Source organism: Bolinopsis microptera, chromosome 3 (genome assembly GCF_026151205.1).
Source record: "Bolinopsis microptera isolate Bmic1 chromosome 3, MBARI_Bmic_1.0, whole genome shotgun sequence".
Taxonomy (NCBI): domain Eukaryota; kingdom Metazoa; phylum Ctenophora; class Tentaculata; order Lobata; family Bolinopsidae; genus Bolinopsis; species Bolinopsis microptera.
Window position 1 is genome coordinate 7613439 of NC_087074.1, and position 14725 is coordinate 7628163.

The window sequence follows — 14725 nt, forward strand, 5'->3', positions numbered from 1 at the left end:
AACCAACAAAAGAGCATCTCACATCATGTATCATTTCACACTTGAGATGTTGTGCAAATATAGTTTCCAACTCTTGGTAACTATGATCAATAAATTAGGATTCATCATGATACCACAATCATACTATAATAATGGTATTAAGAACCAACAAAATAGCATCTCACATCATATATCATTTCACACTTGAGATGTTTTGCAAATATAGTTTCCAACTCTTGGTAACTATGATCAATAAATTAGGATTCATCATGATACCACAATCGTACTATGATAATGGTATAAAAAACCAACAAAAGAACCTAACTATGATCAGCTGCTGAACCTTCTTTCGTGACCAGAATATGCTGCGCATCTTTTTATCAATTAGGATTCATTATACTACAATCATACTATGATAATGGTATTAAGAACCAACAAAAGAGCATCTCACATCATGTATCATTTCACACTTGAGATGTTTCTCTTGCTCTTTTGAATTTGTGAGCTCGTTATAGTATGATTGAACACGCACAGTGTCAGTATAATCTGGTCACATACGAAGGTTTTAAGCAGCTTCTTCAGAATCACAGCTACTAATAGTTGGAATCCAACTATCTTTGCACGTGCGCGTGCGCATTTCCATCCTCGTTACTATGCAAAGTCCTATATCTCAAAACGTGGGCGGTCGTACTCTGACACACGGACAGACAGACAGAGAAGAGAGAATCTTTCGAATTATAAGTTAGATATAATGTGTGTATTCACGCCCCACTGACATATCTCATCTTATAACTGCATTATTGTATATTTCCACATTGTACATTTCCTCGCTGTGACGCTTTTGTAGGATTCAATTAATGACGTAAGTCATCGAACAAAGGTTGGTAAATAATTCAAGTAGCTCACAAAGTATCAAGCAGTGACAACAACATCCCCACATCAAAACAATAACAAATTAACGACCTTCTTGCCATTGACGACACAGTGACGACACAGTGACGTCACAGTGACGTCACTACATACCTTTAATCCGGGCACGTGCGCGAAGAACGCTTCGGGTGACTGAGAGTGGTAGAGTGCACCGTGTCCAACTGCGCCCCAGGGTGCGCGCACTGTTAGCCCTCCACAGTTGAACTCGTTACCAGAACGATATCGGTACTTTGCTGCCTCGTTTACGAGCTGAAATAGCACACAATTTGACACAATAGTAAACCATCTCAATTAATATATTATCAGTTACCTGTTACAAGGAATCCTCACTAACCTGTAAACTGCTTATATTAGTAAAAGCTACCGTTATAAAAGGCCGAGTTTGGGGGAAAGGAAACATTATGTACGTATGTTTAGCCATATTTGGGGGAAAGGAAATTCCCCGCGGTATATCGGGTATGGCGGTATATCGGGGTTTTACTGTACATATTGCATGACATACATATCAATATGTACTATAACCTGAACTTATGTTGTGCAGTTGGTACTTTGGTAAATTACTATGGTACATTGGCAAAGGACGGAGACACAAAACCTCAACATAGTTACTACTCACTGGTCATTAGTCATTAACGAAGAATCAGATTTAGGACGTACCATGTAAATTGTAAGTGTGTCTAATAAATAATATTATTATTATTATATAACTTTATTCAAATCAAAAATAGAACATAAAGAACATCTTGATGATAAGTCACCAAGAGAAAAATAACACAGAATAAACTAAATCATGCTTAACTCTCTCCATGCTTTTCTATCTGTTGCAAAAAGTCTTAAATGGTATAAATCGTCTGTATTTACAAGTCTAAAATTTCTGTCACTTAAATCGTTCAAAATAGTTTTTAACAAGTTTGACTGGTGTCGTCCGACTCTACCTCTCATCAAACTCTGACTCTCTACAGCAAAATGTAAGGCAAGCTGGGCAGGTGAGTTATTATCACTGCGGAGGATGTGACCGAGCATTCTCCACCGTGCACGAGCAACACGCTCACTCAGTGGAACAACTTCGCAGCGTTTGTATAGAGTCACATTTCGTATGACATTAGGGTAGGTCATGCCGATGATCGTACGGAGATGATTCCTGTGGCAGACATCAAGTTTTTGAAGGAGTTGTTTAGATGTTGCCCAACTGTTGCAATTATACATCAGTATTGAAACAACTTGTGCTTCATATATCTTGAGTCGAATCTTCAAGGATATACGTCTACCTTGTTCCCAGACTTTTTTGTAGTTCTGAAAAGCAATGTTAGCAAGTATACATCGTCTCTTGACATCTTCGATGCTACACAACTTAGAGCCTAAAGAGATAGATGACCTCCAAGGTTCTCTACCTCTGAGTGTCTCTCCTTTGTTATCAACCTCGTTCTTGCCGGCCAGATAGAAGTGGGTGAACTCGGTTTTTGACTCATTGACAAAAAGATTCCACTCTTCCAATATCTCTTTACATATTGGCAACAAAGACTCCAAATTGCTTTTATCCTCATCAGTAAAATCAACATCATCTGCGTACTCCCACTCGAGGGGTAACATATTCTCAGCTATGGGAGGGTTAGGTCTTAGATAGGACATAACAGCACGCAGGTGGTAAAGTGCTGCTGCCAGATATAGAGTGAACAAGTTTCCAGACAAACTGTCGCCTTGAAAAGCTCCAATCGTGACAATAAACTCTCCCGATATTGTTGAGTTCACTTTGATCTTCAGTTTAGTATTTGCGAGCAAATACCTTACCAGTCGAATGTCGTCCTCACTACAACCAGCATCAGCTAAAATATCAAGTAATACCGACCTCTTTATGGTATCAAAAGCAGAGGACATGTCAATGCCCATCTTATGAAGAGACCAGCGTTTTTCCTTGACAACTGACACTAGTATTCGCTGGGTCCAAACGATATTTGCACAACTATGGCCAGGTTTATAGGCATTCTGCCAAGGACCAGTGTACTGAGATACTTGCCTTTGGATGCGCTTTAAGACTATCATGGACAATATCTTTCTAGTTCCGTTTAGTAGGCAAAGTGGGCGCAAACTCTTAGGGGGGCCTAGTGGCTTTCCAGGTTTTTGGAGCGGAGTAAGGTATCCCTCTGTGAAAGAAGGTACATGTTCATGGAGCTCAAAGGATCGATTAGTAAGTTGTGCAAATGTGGAAAAAAAGATTTCAGGAGAGTGTTTGAGAAATTCGTTTGGGATCCCATCTGTTCCAACAGCTTTACCGTTCTTGAGTTTCTTGGCCGCAAGCTCAACTTCAAACGCTGTAATGGGGTTTTGAAGGGGCCTAGGGTTACCTGTGAACGGTTCTAGTGGTGGTTCACTGTCAGGTCCAGTGTAGTGTTCTTTGAAGTACTGGCGAATGATTTCAGCCTTGTCTCGTTCATTATCTACCAGTTGGTTGTCAGTGTTGAAAACAGACACAGAGCCTGCACCCGTTTTCTGTTTGCCTGATAGTTGACGAGCAGCTTCAAACATTCTCCGTCCTTCGTCTATGGTGGCTATAGAGTCAGCTAGGCTGTTTGCTAACTCAACTCTCAATGTTTTCAACCGTTTAGTAATGTCGTTTGAGAGCCTGTTGATTTTAGCTCTGAGAGCTGTCCTGTCTCTGTATTCGTTGTTGTTCAGTTGTTGTAAAAGTTGTTTCCTTTCTTCAGACATGCCAAAAACTTGACTGTCAGAGGAATGATTCCTCTTTCGCTGTGACTCGCGAAAACCCACAGTGGAAACAGCAGCTTCTTTAACTTCACCAAAAAGCATATCAAATTGCTGTTCCGTGTTGTTGGAGGTAAAGTCAGGATCTGATACAGTTTGCTCAAGTTTCTGACGAAGTTCTTGCTGATATTGTTGTTGAGCTTGTTTGCTTCCAATCAAGGTTGTTGTGTTATAAGTCTTTTGAAATGCTCTGCTCTCCTTGTACAACTTGAAGCGCTGCGAAAAATCTGCCTTGGCAACAACAAGTTTGTGGTCACTGCGGTGCTTTGTACCTGCATATGACCTGGCATCAGTTAGCAGTGCCTTGCTTCTGGACTTGCAGAGTATGAAGTCAATCTGTTGGAAATAAGGTTTACTTTTCCTGGTTGCTCGATCCCGAATCCAACCAGTCCGTGTGGTAATGTGTCTGCTGCTATGGGAGAATGAAGTGTTGGCAGCAAACAGGCCATTAGCAGTGAGAAAGTGTAGCAACCTTTCACCGTTTTCATTCCTCCTCCCAACACCATGTCTACCAATATTCACATGTAAACCATTTTCTACATCAACAGGGCTTCTTTTGCCAAGTTTGGCATTAAAGTCGCCTAACATCCATACTTCAAATCTAGCAGGAACACTGATAGCCTCGAGTAGCTCATCGTAAAATTGGGTTGCTAATCGAGGATTCTGAACTGACTTGGGATTCGTAGGGCTGTAACAATTAACAATTCTGATATGACAAGGTGGTTGATCCACCCTTTTAGCACTTAATTTAAAGTCCATATAAACAACTCTGTCACTGATCTGATGATGAGATACTATACATTCCAAAAAACGCTTGTTAACAATAAACCCAAGTCCACCGTGTCTATCGTGTCTCTGATCAAACAAAAACAATCGATGATGTCCAGGGAGTGTTGTTTCCAAGTATTCACGTGTCTTGGTCTCCTGAAGTGCTAAAATGTCTAAGTTATATCTGTCAATGTCCTCTGCAACGAAGTGTTGCCTGTATGTGGTCGATAGACCGCAAACATTCCATGTCCCAAAATTGAGTGTCGTAGCCATGATGAAAAGAGTAGCGTAGACTAGGAATCCTGCGATCTTCCTCGAGGCGTTAAACGTACTGACTTTAGCAGTCATGCGGACCCGTTACAGTCACACACCATCCTAATAAATAATACCTTATTTAATATTTTCCGGGAATTATTTCCCCGAAAAGTGGTGGATGCTGGTAACCAATAATTTTCCGAAAGGGTTGCCAGAGTATTATGAGGACAGACTGCGAGTCACTTCAGACTGGCTGGCGGGAAGGTTCAAAACAAATAACATGACAGTGGCGCACTATACGTTACACACTATATTGTATCATGCGAACGTATCACATTACACATCTTCCAATCAGAACCGGAAAAAATTATAAAAAATAATACCTTGGCTTAGTTTTGTGCTCGGGCTCGCCCCCCGCTAAAGCGTCGGGCATTATCGCACGTAGCACTCAACAGCCAAGGTATTATTGTATTATAAGTTGTAACTTAGGTTTATTCAAACTGTGACCCACTGCTCACTATGCACTACCTATCTTAATACGAAACAGTACCCTATTACATAGTTATCATCCCGGCATCACTGTTTCTCTCTGCTCAATTCTTAATCTCCAACTCTTTTTCAAACGAGTCATTACCAAATCATTTCAGTCGGGTAATTCCCATGGTTTGGCGCTCAGACAATTTTATCTAATAGTCTGCCATTAAATTTTTCCACTTTTCATGGCACCTGTTTCTGGTTTGAATTTTGATGTGGCCTAATTTGTAGAGTCAAACAAAGGCCACAACACACACTAAAGAACAGTAAAGAACAGTGAAGCGTAAGTGGTAAGGACATTTCTTCGTGTGAAAAGCCTTTCTGTGAGGACAGACAGTGATGCAGCAGTAGAATGCTAATGATGTGTAGTGTTTTCATTATGAATACGAGTAAGAAGCTATAGGAGAACATAACCGGAAATCGGAATCTACAAACACACACACACAGTCACACACACACACAGTGATCACGCACAGCGATCACACAGTCACACACACAGAAATAAGAAATTATTGGTAATTTCAGAAGCCGATATAACAGCACCTCACAAGATAGACCCCTAAACTGAATTCCTGCCTCACAAGATATACCCCTAAACTGTGTTCCTGCCTCACAAGATAGACCCCTAAACTGTGTTCCTGCCTCACAAGATAGACCCCTAAACTGTGTTCCTGCTTCACAAGATAGACCCCTAAACTGTGTTCCTGCCTCACAAGATAGACCCCTAAACTGTGTTCCTGCCTCACAAGATAGACCCCTAAACTGTGTTCCTGCCTCACAAGATAGACCCCTAAACTGTGTTCCTGCCTCACAAGATAGACCCCTAAACTGTGTTCCTGCCTCACAAGATAGACCCCTAAACTGTGTTCCTGCCTCACAAAATAGACCCCTAAACTGTGTTCCTGCCTCACAAGATAGACCCCTAAACTGTGTTCCTGCCTCACAAGATAGACCCCTAAACTGTGTTCCTGCCTCACAAGATAGACCCCTAAACTGTGTTCCTGCCTCACAAAATAGACCCCTAAACTGTGTTCCTGCCTCACAAGATAGACCCCTAAACTGCACTGTGTTCCTGCCTCACAAAATAGACCCCTAAACTGTGTTCCTGCCTCACAAGATAGACCCCTAAACTGTGTTCCTGCCTCACAAGATAGACCCATAAACTGTGCTCCTGCCTCACAAGATAGACCCCTAAACTGTGTTCCTGCCTCACAAGATATACCCCTAAACTGTGTTCCTGCCTCACAAGATAGACCCCTAAACTGTGTTCCTGCCTCACAAGATAGACCCCTAAACTGTGTTCCTGCCTCACAAGATATACCCCTTAACTGTGTTCCTCCCTCACAAGATAGACCACTAAACTGTGTTCCTGCCTCACAAGATATACCCCTTAACTGTGTTCCTCCCTCACAAGATAGACCCCTAAACTGTGTTCCTGCCTCACAAGATAGACCCCTAAACTGTGTTCCTGCCTCACAAGATAGACCCCTAAACTGTGTTCCTGCCTCACAAGATAGACCCCTAAACTGTGTTCCTGCTCAGGACATCCTCTCCTCAGCTTGTCTAACCTAGAGGAGAGGTAGGACAGAAGTAGTGTTATTCAAAACTGCTTAACAGGAGTGTTTACTCCCCTCGTGTGTGTCACTACAACCTGTTACATACCATTTACTAGCTCCCTTCAATACTCCAATACAACTACGCAACCAGCCTGTGAAATTACACTAAACTGCTGTTTCGGGCTTGTCATTCCGCATATTATTACCGACATTTTGTAATATGTTTCAGAGGTACTTTGTAGAACGGGAAGTAGTTTAACGTAGTTTAGCAGTTGATCTCCGGCCCAAATCTCCCTCTAACTTGATTTGCATGTAACCTCTAACTTGACTAACCCCTAACCTGATAACCGCTAACCTGATAACCGCTAACTTGACTAACCGCTAACCTGACTAACCGCTAACCTGACTAACCTCTAACCTCTAACCTGACGTGTACATGGTATAATATAATATAGTGTGATGACCGTTCAAAAGTTCCTCCAGAATAATGAACGCAAATTGCTGCTTAGGCACTGCGATATAATTATAGTTCACATTGTTCGCCAATGGGGTGTGTCTGGGTGTCAAAGATCTTCAAGGTGGGTGCTACTTGTGATGAACTCTAGAAGGATGGGGTGGTAATACTCGGTCTGGCCGTCTGGAAGCCCATAGAATTCCAGTTCAGAAACCGAGTAAGGAGGTGCGGCTACTGATGAGAAGCCTCCTTAAAGTTTATTTGGGTTAGAAATGACATCTGGGTCCCTACCCTCGCACAAGATTATTCTCAATTTTCTTGTTGTGTTCCACAACTATACTTCTGTATACTTCAGTGATTGGGCTGATGACTCCAGTGAAAGGGCTGGTGACTCTAGTGAAAGTGCTGGTGACGATGAGAAAGACCATAAACCAGGGATTCCTTCGGGAGCATGTAAGATTATATCCAAAGTTTGTTCGCCAATGGGGTGTGTCTGGGTGTCAAAGATCTTCAAGGTGGGTGCTACTTGTGATGAACTCTAGAAGGATGGGGTGGTAATACTCGGTCTGGCCGTCTGGAAGCCCATAGAATTCCAGTTCAGAAACCGAGTAAGGAGGTGCGGCTACTGATGAGAAGCCTCCTTAAAGTTTATTTGGGTTAGAAACGACATCTGGGTCCCTACCCTCGCACAAGATTATTCTCAATTTTCTTGTTGTGTTCCACAACTTAACTGTGCTATGATAGAAATTACTCAGATCTTACGGCTTACCTGATCAAAGCCGGGGTAGATATAGTCAGCGAACTGTATCTCAGCAATGGCAGTGGTGCCAGCAGCAGCAACTCCAATACCAAACCCTATGATACCTTGCTCTGTTAACGGTGTGTTGAAAACTCTGTCGGAGCCTGAAAATCAGAATGTTAGCATAATTACTGTGTCCGGACTCACCGGCGTGAGACTACTCAGACTTCTCGATGCAAAAGATTAGGGTTTGGATTACGGTGAGGGTGAGGGTGAGGGTGAGGGTGAGGGTGAGGGTGAGGGTGAGGGTGAGGGTGAGGGTGAGGGTGAGGGTGAGGGTGAGGGTGAGGGTGAGGGTGAGGGTGAGGGTGAGGGTGAGGGTGAGGGTGAGGGTGAGGGTGAGGATACTAGCAGTATCAGCCGGTCACTAGGTTTCTATAAGTAGAATTTTAGCTTTATTGCCTTTTCTCTAAATCGTTATAATAAAATAAGGAAGTAAAGAGAAACAAATACAGATAAAAATAATTATTGTCACGAGATAAGATACGAGAGTCACATTATCCGTCAAGTTTCCTGCTTTTACAGTCTTTTTTGCACTGTCTCTTGTTCAAGACACTAATATGATATGCATTTCCTGCTATAAATTAACCTCCCAAATTTGATTACATTTTGAAGACGTAGGGGTTTCACTTTGAGAAAGATATAGCCTATAGGGGGTTTCACGTGAAGCGATGATAATTGATATCATCCGACAGTTCCCAATCGCCTTTTCCAAGAATTCGGGTGTATTTCCCGCCTTTCCGGTTCGAATTTAATTTCAGTAATTATTGTCACGATAAAAGATAGTACATATTTGCGATACATCATCCGATAGTATCTAAGATACTAAGAGTATAGAGTATGTATTTCCTGCTATAAATTAAATTCCCCAATTTGATAAAGCTTTTAAGATAAAGGTGGTTTCACGTGAAAATGAACTAATTTAGGACTCCATTTTACCCACTTTTATACCCAAATCACATCTCGTGTTTAACACACCAGGATTCGTGTATTATGTAGCCTACAGAGGGCAGATCTCCCCACTTCCGAGCTCAACTCGTCGTGAGAGTAAAGATTCAGCAGAATTACGTAGATTTATCACTTATTACTTTATTAGTGTATTTATATTTCGGGAAGAGAGGGTATTCAGCAATCTCCTCTCCTAACCAGACCTAGAGGGTACACTTGATAGATAATGCCATGGCGGATTGTGCGGCTCTGCAAACTTTTCGATTTCTTTTGCAAAATGCAAAAATTATACGACTAATTGTGAAACTCCGCAACTAAGTGATACCTCTTGGAACAACTATAATACGGTGCTGACTGCTGCTGCCCCAAAGTGCCGAACTTCTAAATTTAGAGCGGGTCCTAACGTGAGAGTACGTCTGGATGTGATTTAGACACGGTAATATTGTGTGTCTAGAATGAGCCTGTATAGACCCAACACTAGGTTTGGTGTGGGTGGTAACTGGTATAACTTTAATACACCACTAATACACCACACTACACCACTAATATACCACACCACGCTATACCACACTATACCACACTACACCACACTACACTACACCACACTATACCACGCTATACCACACTACACCACTAATATACCACACTACACCACACTACACTACACCACACTACGCCAAACTATACTAGTTGCTCTATTGCCTGTATTATAACTAGTATAAAGCACACTGTGTTATAAAATATGAACACAGTTAAAATATAGCTGTGATTTGAGTGTCAGGGAGAATGACGTAACGTTTATCACACGTGTTTTGACACTATTTTGGCAAATGATCACCGTATTATTTAACATATTACTAAGACGTGTATTACATGATTATTATTTTTAAATGTGTACGGGTCGCAGGTTGGCGAATATAGGCCCGTATAAATAAATCAGAGAAACCTACTCGGTATTTAAAGATACTTCTGCAGAAGGTGGCATGAGTCTTACTGGTATTACTGGATAGCTTAAAGAAAGAGAAACCCCGAAAAGAAGGAAGTACTCTGCAGAAATGAGCAGATATCTGCACTCTGCTGCTGCTGCTGTATTTTACTATGGTGTTGTTACCTGAATACCACAGATAGTAGAAATTATCCAAAATGTAGGGCTTCTACTTTATTGGAGTTGTATAAGTTGTAGGAAGGTTAAATAAGCCTATACAATGGTGCATACTGGGTCTGTGACAACCAACAGGAAGCAATGCTGTCTAGGTAACCGGGTTACTATAGCCATGGTTACTGGCATTTATTTGCTTACACCGGTCATATAATTCTGCGGTTTTGAAATTCTTTCTTAAATCAATTTAATTTTAAAATTGTGAAAATAACTAAAATAACTAAATATTTCCTCACATTTATCAGCTCTGAAAGGTGTTTCTTATCTAAGTGTTACAATAGTTACTAAGAGGGATATTCTCAGCTCGTAATAGTTACAAAATAGGTATAATTGCTTCTTGAGTGGCCTTTTTGACAAGGAAACAGTGCTACAGTGACATCAATACATTGTTACTTGTCATATTGAGACATTTGAGAGTACAGCAACTGGCTACAAGTTGTTGGTAACTAGGGTACCAGCAGTTGGTTACTAGGCCTAGGGTACAAGCAGTTTGTTACTAGGGTACCAGCAGTTGGTTACTAGGGTACCAGCAGTTGGTTACTAGACTATCAGCAGTTGAGCAGTTGGTTACTAGGTTACCATCAGTTGGTTACTAGGGCACCAGCAGTTTGATACTAGGGTACCAGCAGTTGGTTACTAGGGTACCAGCAGTTGGTTACTAGGGTACCAGCAGTTGGTTACTAGGGTACCAGCAGTTGGTTACTAGCATACAATTAGTAAATGCTAACTCTATATCCATGAGAACATTACCGTAATACCTGTCGCAGTGTAAACTGTAATGTGGTTACCTTTGCAGTCTTTATGTACGAGTTATAACAACTAAACCGGAATTTCTAACGCTAACCATAACTCTTAACTTGTTGAGCTGATTGAAAACTCTGTTAACGATGTATAACAACTTGACCTGCTTGGTTAAATACCTAATATGACAAAGAGGTCCCTGGAAAAAGATGGTCACAGTAAACAGCATAAAATTGTAACCTTAGATTTACAGGGTTGAATAAGTTTAAACTTATAAAATGTGAATAGTAACTCAGTAGCCTCATTCTCCCAGGTCATATTTAACAAGTACCGAATATCCAGTCTCCACTCTGCTAACACTGCACCCAACAGTGATTAGTAGCCTCATTTTCCCAGGTCATATTTAACAAGTACCGAATATCCAGTCTCCACTCTGCTAACACTGCACCCAACAGTGATTAGTAGCCTCATTTTCCCAGGTCATATTTAAGAAGTACCGAATATCCAGTCTCCATTCTGCTAACACTGCACCCAACACTCAACAGTGATTACCCAGTAATTACCGACAGTGTCTGCTGGCAGGCTGCCAGCCCTGGATGTTTACTAAATAGTAGGATAATTACAATGGAATTCGGTAAAATAACGAGGTGTTTGGAGTGTCTGTAATGCTGTGGAGAAGAAGGGGAGCTAGTTCCAAGGAAGGGAGGGAGGGGAGCTGCTAGTTCCAAGGAGGGGAGGGAGGGGAGCTAGTTCCAAGAAGGGGAGGGGAGCTAGTTCCAAGAAGGGGAGAGAGGGGAGGGGAGCTAGTTCCAAGGAAGGGAGGGAGGGGAGCTGCTAGTTCCAAGAAGGGGAGGGAGGGGAGGGGAGCTAGTTCCAAGAAGGGGAGAGAGGGGAGGGGAGCTAGTTCCAAGGAAGGGAGGGAGGGGAGCTAGTTCCAAGAAGGGGAGGGAGGGGAGGGGAGCTAGTTCCAAGAAGGGGAGAGAGGGGAGGGGAGCTAGTTCCAAGGAAGGGAGGGAGGGGAGCTGCTAGTTCCAAGAAGGGGAGGGAGGGGAGGGGAGCTAGTTCCAAGAAGGGGAGAGAGGGGAGGGGAGCTAGTTCCAAGGAAGGGAGGGAGGGGAGCTAGTTCCAAGGAAGAGAGGGAGGGGAGCTGCTAGTTCCAAGGAGGGGAGGGAGGGGAGCTGCTAGTTCCAAGAAGGGGAGGGAGGGGAGGGGAGCTAGTTCCAAGAAGGGGAGAGAGGGGAGGGGAGCTAGTTCCAAGGAAGGGAGGGAGGGGAGCTAGTTCCAAGAAGGGGAGGGAGGGGAGCTAGTTCCAAGGAGGGGAGGGAGGAGAGCTGCTAGTTCCAAGGAGGGGAGGGAGGGGAGCTAGTTCCAAGAAGGGGAGGGAGGGGAGGGGAGCTAGTTCCAAGAAGGGGAGAGAGGGGAGGGGAGCTAGTTCCAAGGAAGGGAGGGAGGGGAGCTGCTAGTTCCAAGGAGGGGAGGGAGGGGAGCTGCTAGTTCCAAGAAGGGGAGGGAGGGGAGGGGAGCTAGTTCCAAGAAGGGGAGAGAGGGGAGGGGAGCTAGTTCCAAGGAAGGGAGGGAGGGGAGCTGCTAGTTCCAAGAAGGGGAGGGAGGGGAGGGGAGCTAGTTCCAAGAAGGGGAGAGAGGGGAGGGGAGCTAGTTCCAAGGAAGGGAGGGAGGGGAGCTAGTTCCAAGGAAGAGAGGGAGGGGAGCTGCTAGTTCCAAGGAGGGGAGGGAGGGGAGCTGCTAGTTCCAAGAAGGGGAGGGAGGGGAGGGGAGCTAGTTCCAAGAAGGGGAGAGAGGGGAGGGGAGCTAGTTCCAAGGAAGGGAGGGAGGGGAGCTAGTTCCAAGAAGGGGAGGGAGGGGAGCTAGTTCCAAGGAGGGGAGGGAGGAGAGCTGCTAGTTCCAAGGAGGGGAGGGAGGGGAGCTAGTTCCAAGAAGGGAGGGAGGGGAGGGGAGCTAGTTCCAAGAAGGGGAGAGAGGGGAGGGGAGCTAGTTCCAAGGAAGGGAGGGAGGGGAGCTGCTAGTTCCAAGGAGGGGAGGGAGGGGAGCTGCTAGTTCCAAGAAGGGGAGGGAGGGGAGGGGAGCTAGTTCCAAGAAGGGGAGAGAGGGGAGGGGAGCTAGTTCCAAGGAAGGGAGGGAGGGGAGCTGCTAGTTCCAAGAAGGGGAGGGAGGGGAGGGGAGCTAGTTCCAAGAAGGGGAGAGAGGGGAGGGGAGCTAGTTCCAAGGAAGGGAGGGAGGGGAGCTAGTTCCAAGAAGGGGAGGGAGGGGAGCTAGTTCCAAGGAGGGGAGGGAGGAGAGCTGCTAGTTCTAAGGAGGGGAGGGAGGGGAGCTAGTTCCAAGAAGGGGAGGGAGGGGAGGGGAGCTAGTTCCAAGAAGGGGAGAGAGGGGAGGGGAGCTAGTTCCAAGGAAGGGAGGGAGGGGAGCTGCTAGTTCCAAGGAGGGGAGGGAGGGGAGCTGCTAGTTCCAAGAAGGGGAGGGAGGGGAGGGGAGCTAGTTCCAAGAAGGAGAGAGAGGGGAGGGGAGCTAGTTCCAAGGAAGGGAGGGAGGGGAGCTAGTTCCAAGAAGGGGAGGGAGGGGAGCTAGTTCCAAGGAGGGGAGGGAGGAGAGCTAGTTCCAAGGAGGGGAGGGAGGGGAGCTAGTTCCAAGGAGGAAAGGGAGGGGAGCTAGTTTCAAGGAGGGGAGAGAGGGGAGCTAGTTTCAAGGAGGAAAGGGAGGGGAGCTAGTTCCAAGGAGGGGAGCTAGTTCCAAGAAGGGGAGGGAGGGGAGCTAGTTCCAAGGAGGGGAGGGTGGGGAGCTAGTTCCAAGGAGGGGAGGGAGGGGAGCTAGTTCCAAGGAGGGTAGGGAGGGGAGCTTGTTCCAAGAAGGGAGGGAGGGGAATTAGTTCCAAGAAGGGGAGGGAGGGGGGCTAGTTTCAAGGAGGAAAGGGAAGGAAGCTAGTTCCAAGGAGGGGAGGGAGGGGAGCTAGTTCCAAGGAGGGGAGGGAGGGGAGCTAGTTCCAAGAAGGGGAGGGAGGGGAGCTAGTTTCAAGGAGGAAAAGGAAGGAAGCTAGTTCCAAGGAGGGGAGGGAGGGGAGCTAGTTCCAAGAAGGGGAGAGAGGGGAGGGGAGCTAGTTCCAAGGAAGGGAGGGAGGGGAGCTAGTTCCAAGGAAGAGAGGGAGGGGAGCTGCTAGTTCCAAGGAGGGGAGGGAGGGGAGCTGCTAGTTCCAAGAAGGGGAGGGAGGGGAGGGGAGCTAGTTCCAAGAAGGGGAGAGAGGGGAGGGGAGCTAGTTCCAAGGAAGGGAGGGAGGGGAGCTAGTTCCAAGAAGGGGAGGGAGGGGAGCTAGTTCCAAGGAGGGGAGGGAGGAGAGCTGCTAGTTCCAAGGAGGGGAGGGAGGGGAGCTAGTTCCAAGAAGGGGAGGGAGGGGAGGGGAGCTAGTTCCAAGAAGGGGAGAGAGGGGAGGGGAGCTAGTTCCAAGGAAGGGAGGGAGGGGAGCTGCTAGTTCCAAGGAGGGGAGGGAGGGGAGCTGCTAGTTCCAAGAGGTATTTATTATAGAAATTCCGGCGATTTCGCGTCAAGAATTATTATAAATTGATAGTTTTCAGAGTATGGATATTCAGAGTTTAATTGTAATTTGTAGTAGAATGTGTTATTGACCAGCTCGGTGATCGTTCCGACAAAGATACTGTCTGTGTCAAATAGTTGTCTAAAATGAGCAATGATTCATCGTTACGATAAGTGTTAAAGTGGTCTAACACTCTCACGATACGTCTCTATTTGAGCACTTCCTTATATGGTCAATAACAAATTATACAACACACGTGACACTGATGAACCTGACCATGAACATTTCATGTTACCTAGTA

At 45.1% G+C, this 14725-nt stretch overlaps 1 protein-coding gene across 1 annotated transcript in view; it reads right to left on the reverse strand.

Annotated features, from left to right (window-relative positions):
• LOC134812251 (2-oxoisovalerate dehydrogenase subunit beta, mitochondrial-like) overlaps positions 1-14725 on the reverse strand; it is a 704467-nt gene that overhangs the window by 16353 nt on the left and 673389 nt on the right. The window contains exons 5-6 of the mRNA XM_063819525.1: positions 8006-8139; positions 1003-1158 (exon numbers count right to left, since the gene is read on the reverse strand). Coding sequence (XP_063675595.1) covers positions 1003-1158; positions 8006-8139 — 290 coding nt within the window. The remainder of the gene's footprint in view (positions 1-1002; positions 1159-8005; positions 8140-14725) is intronic.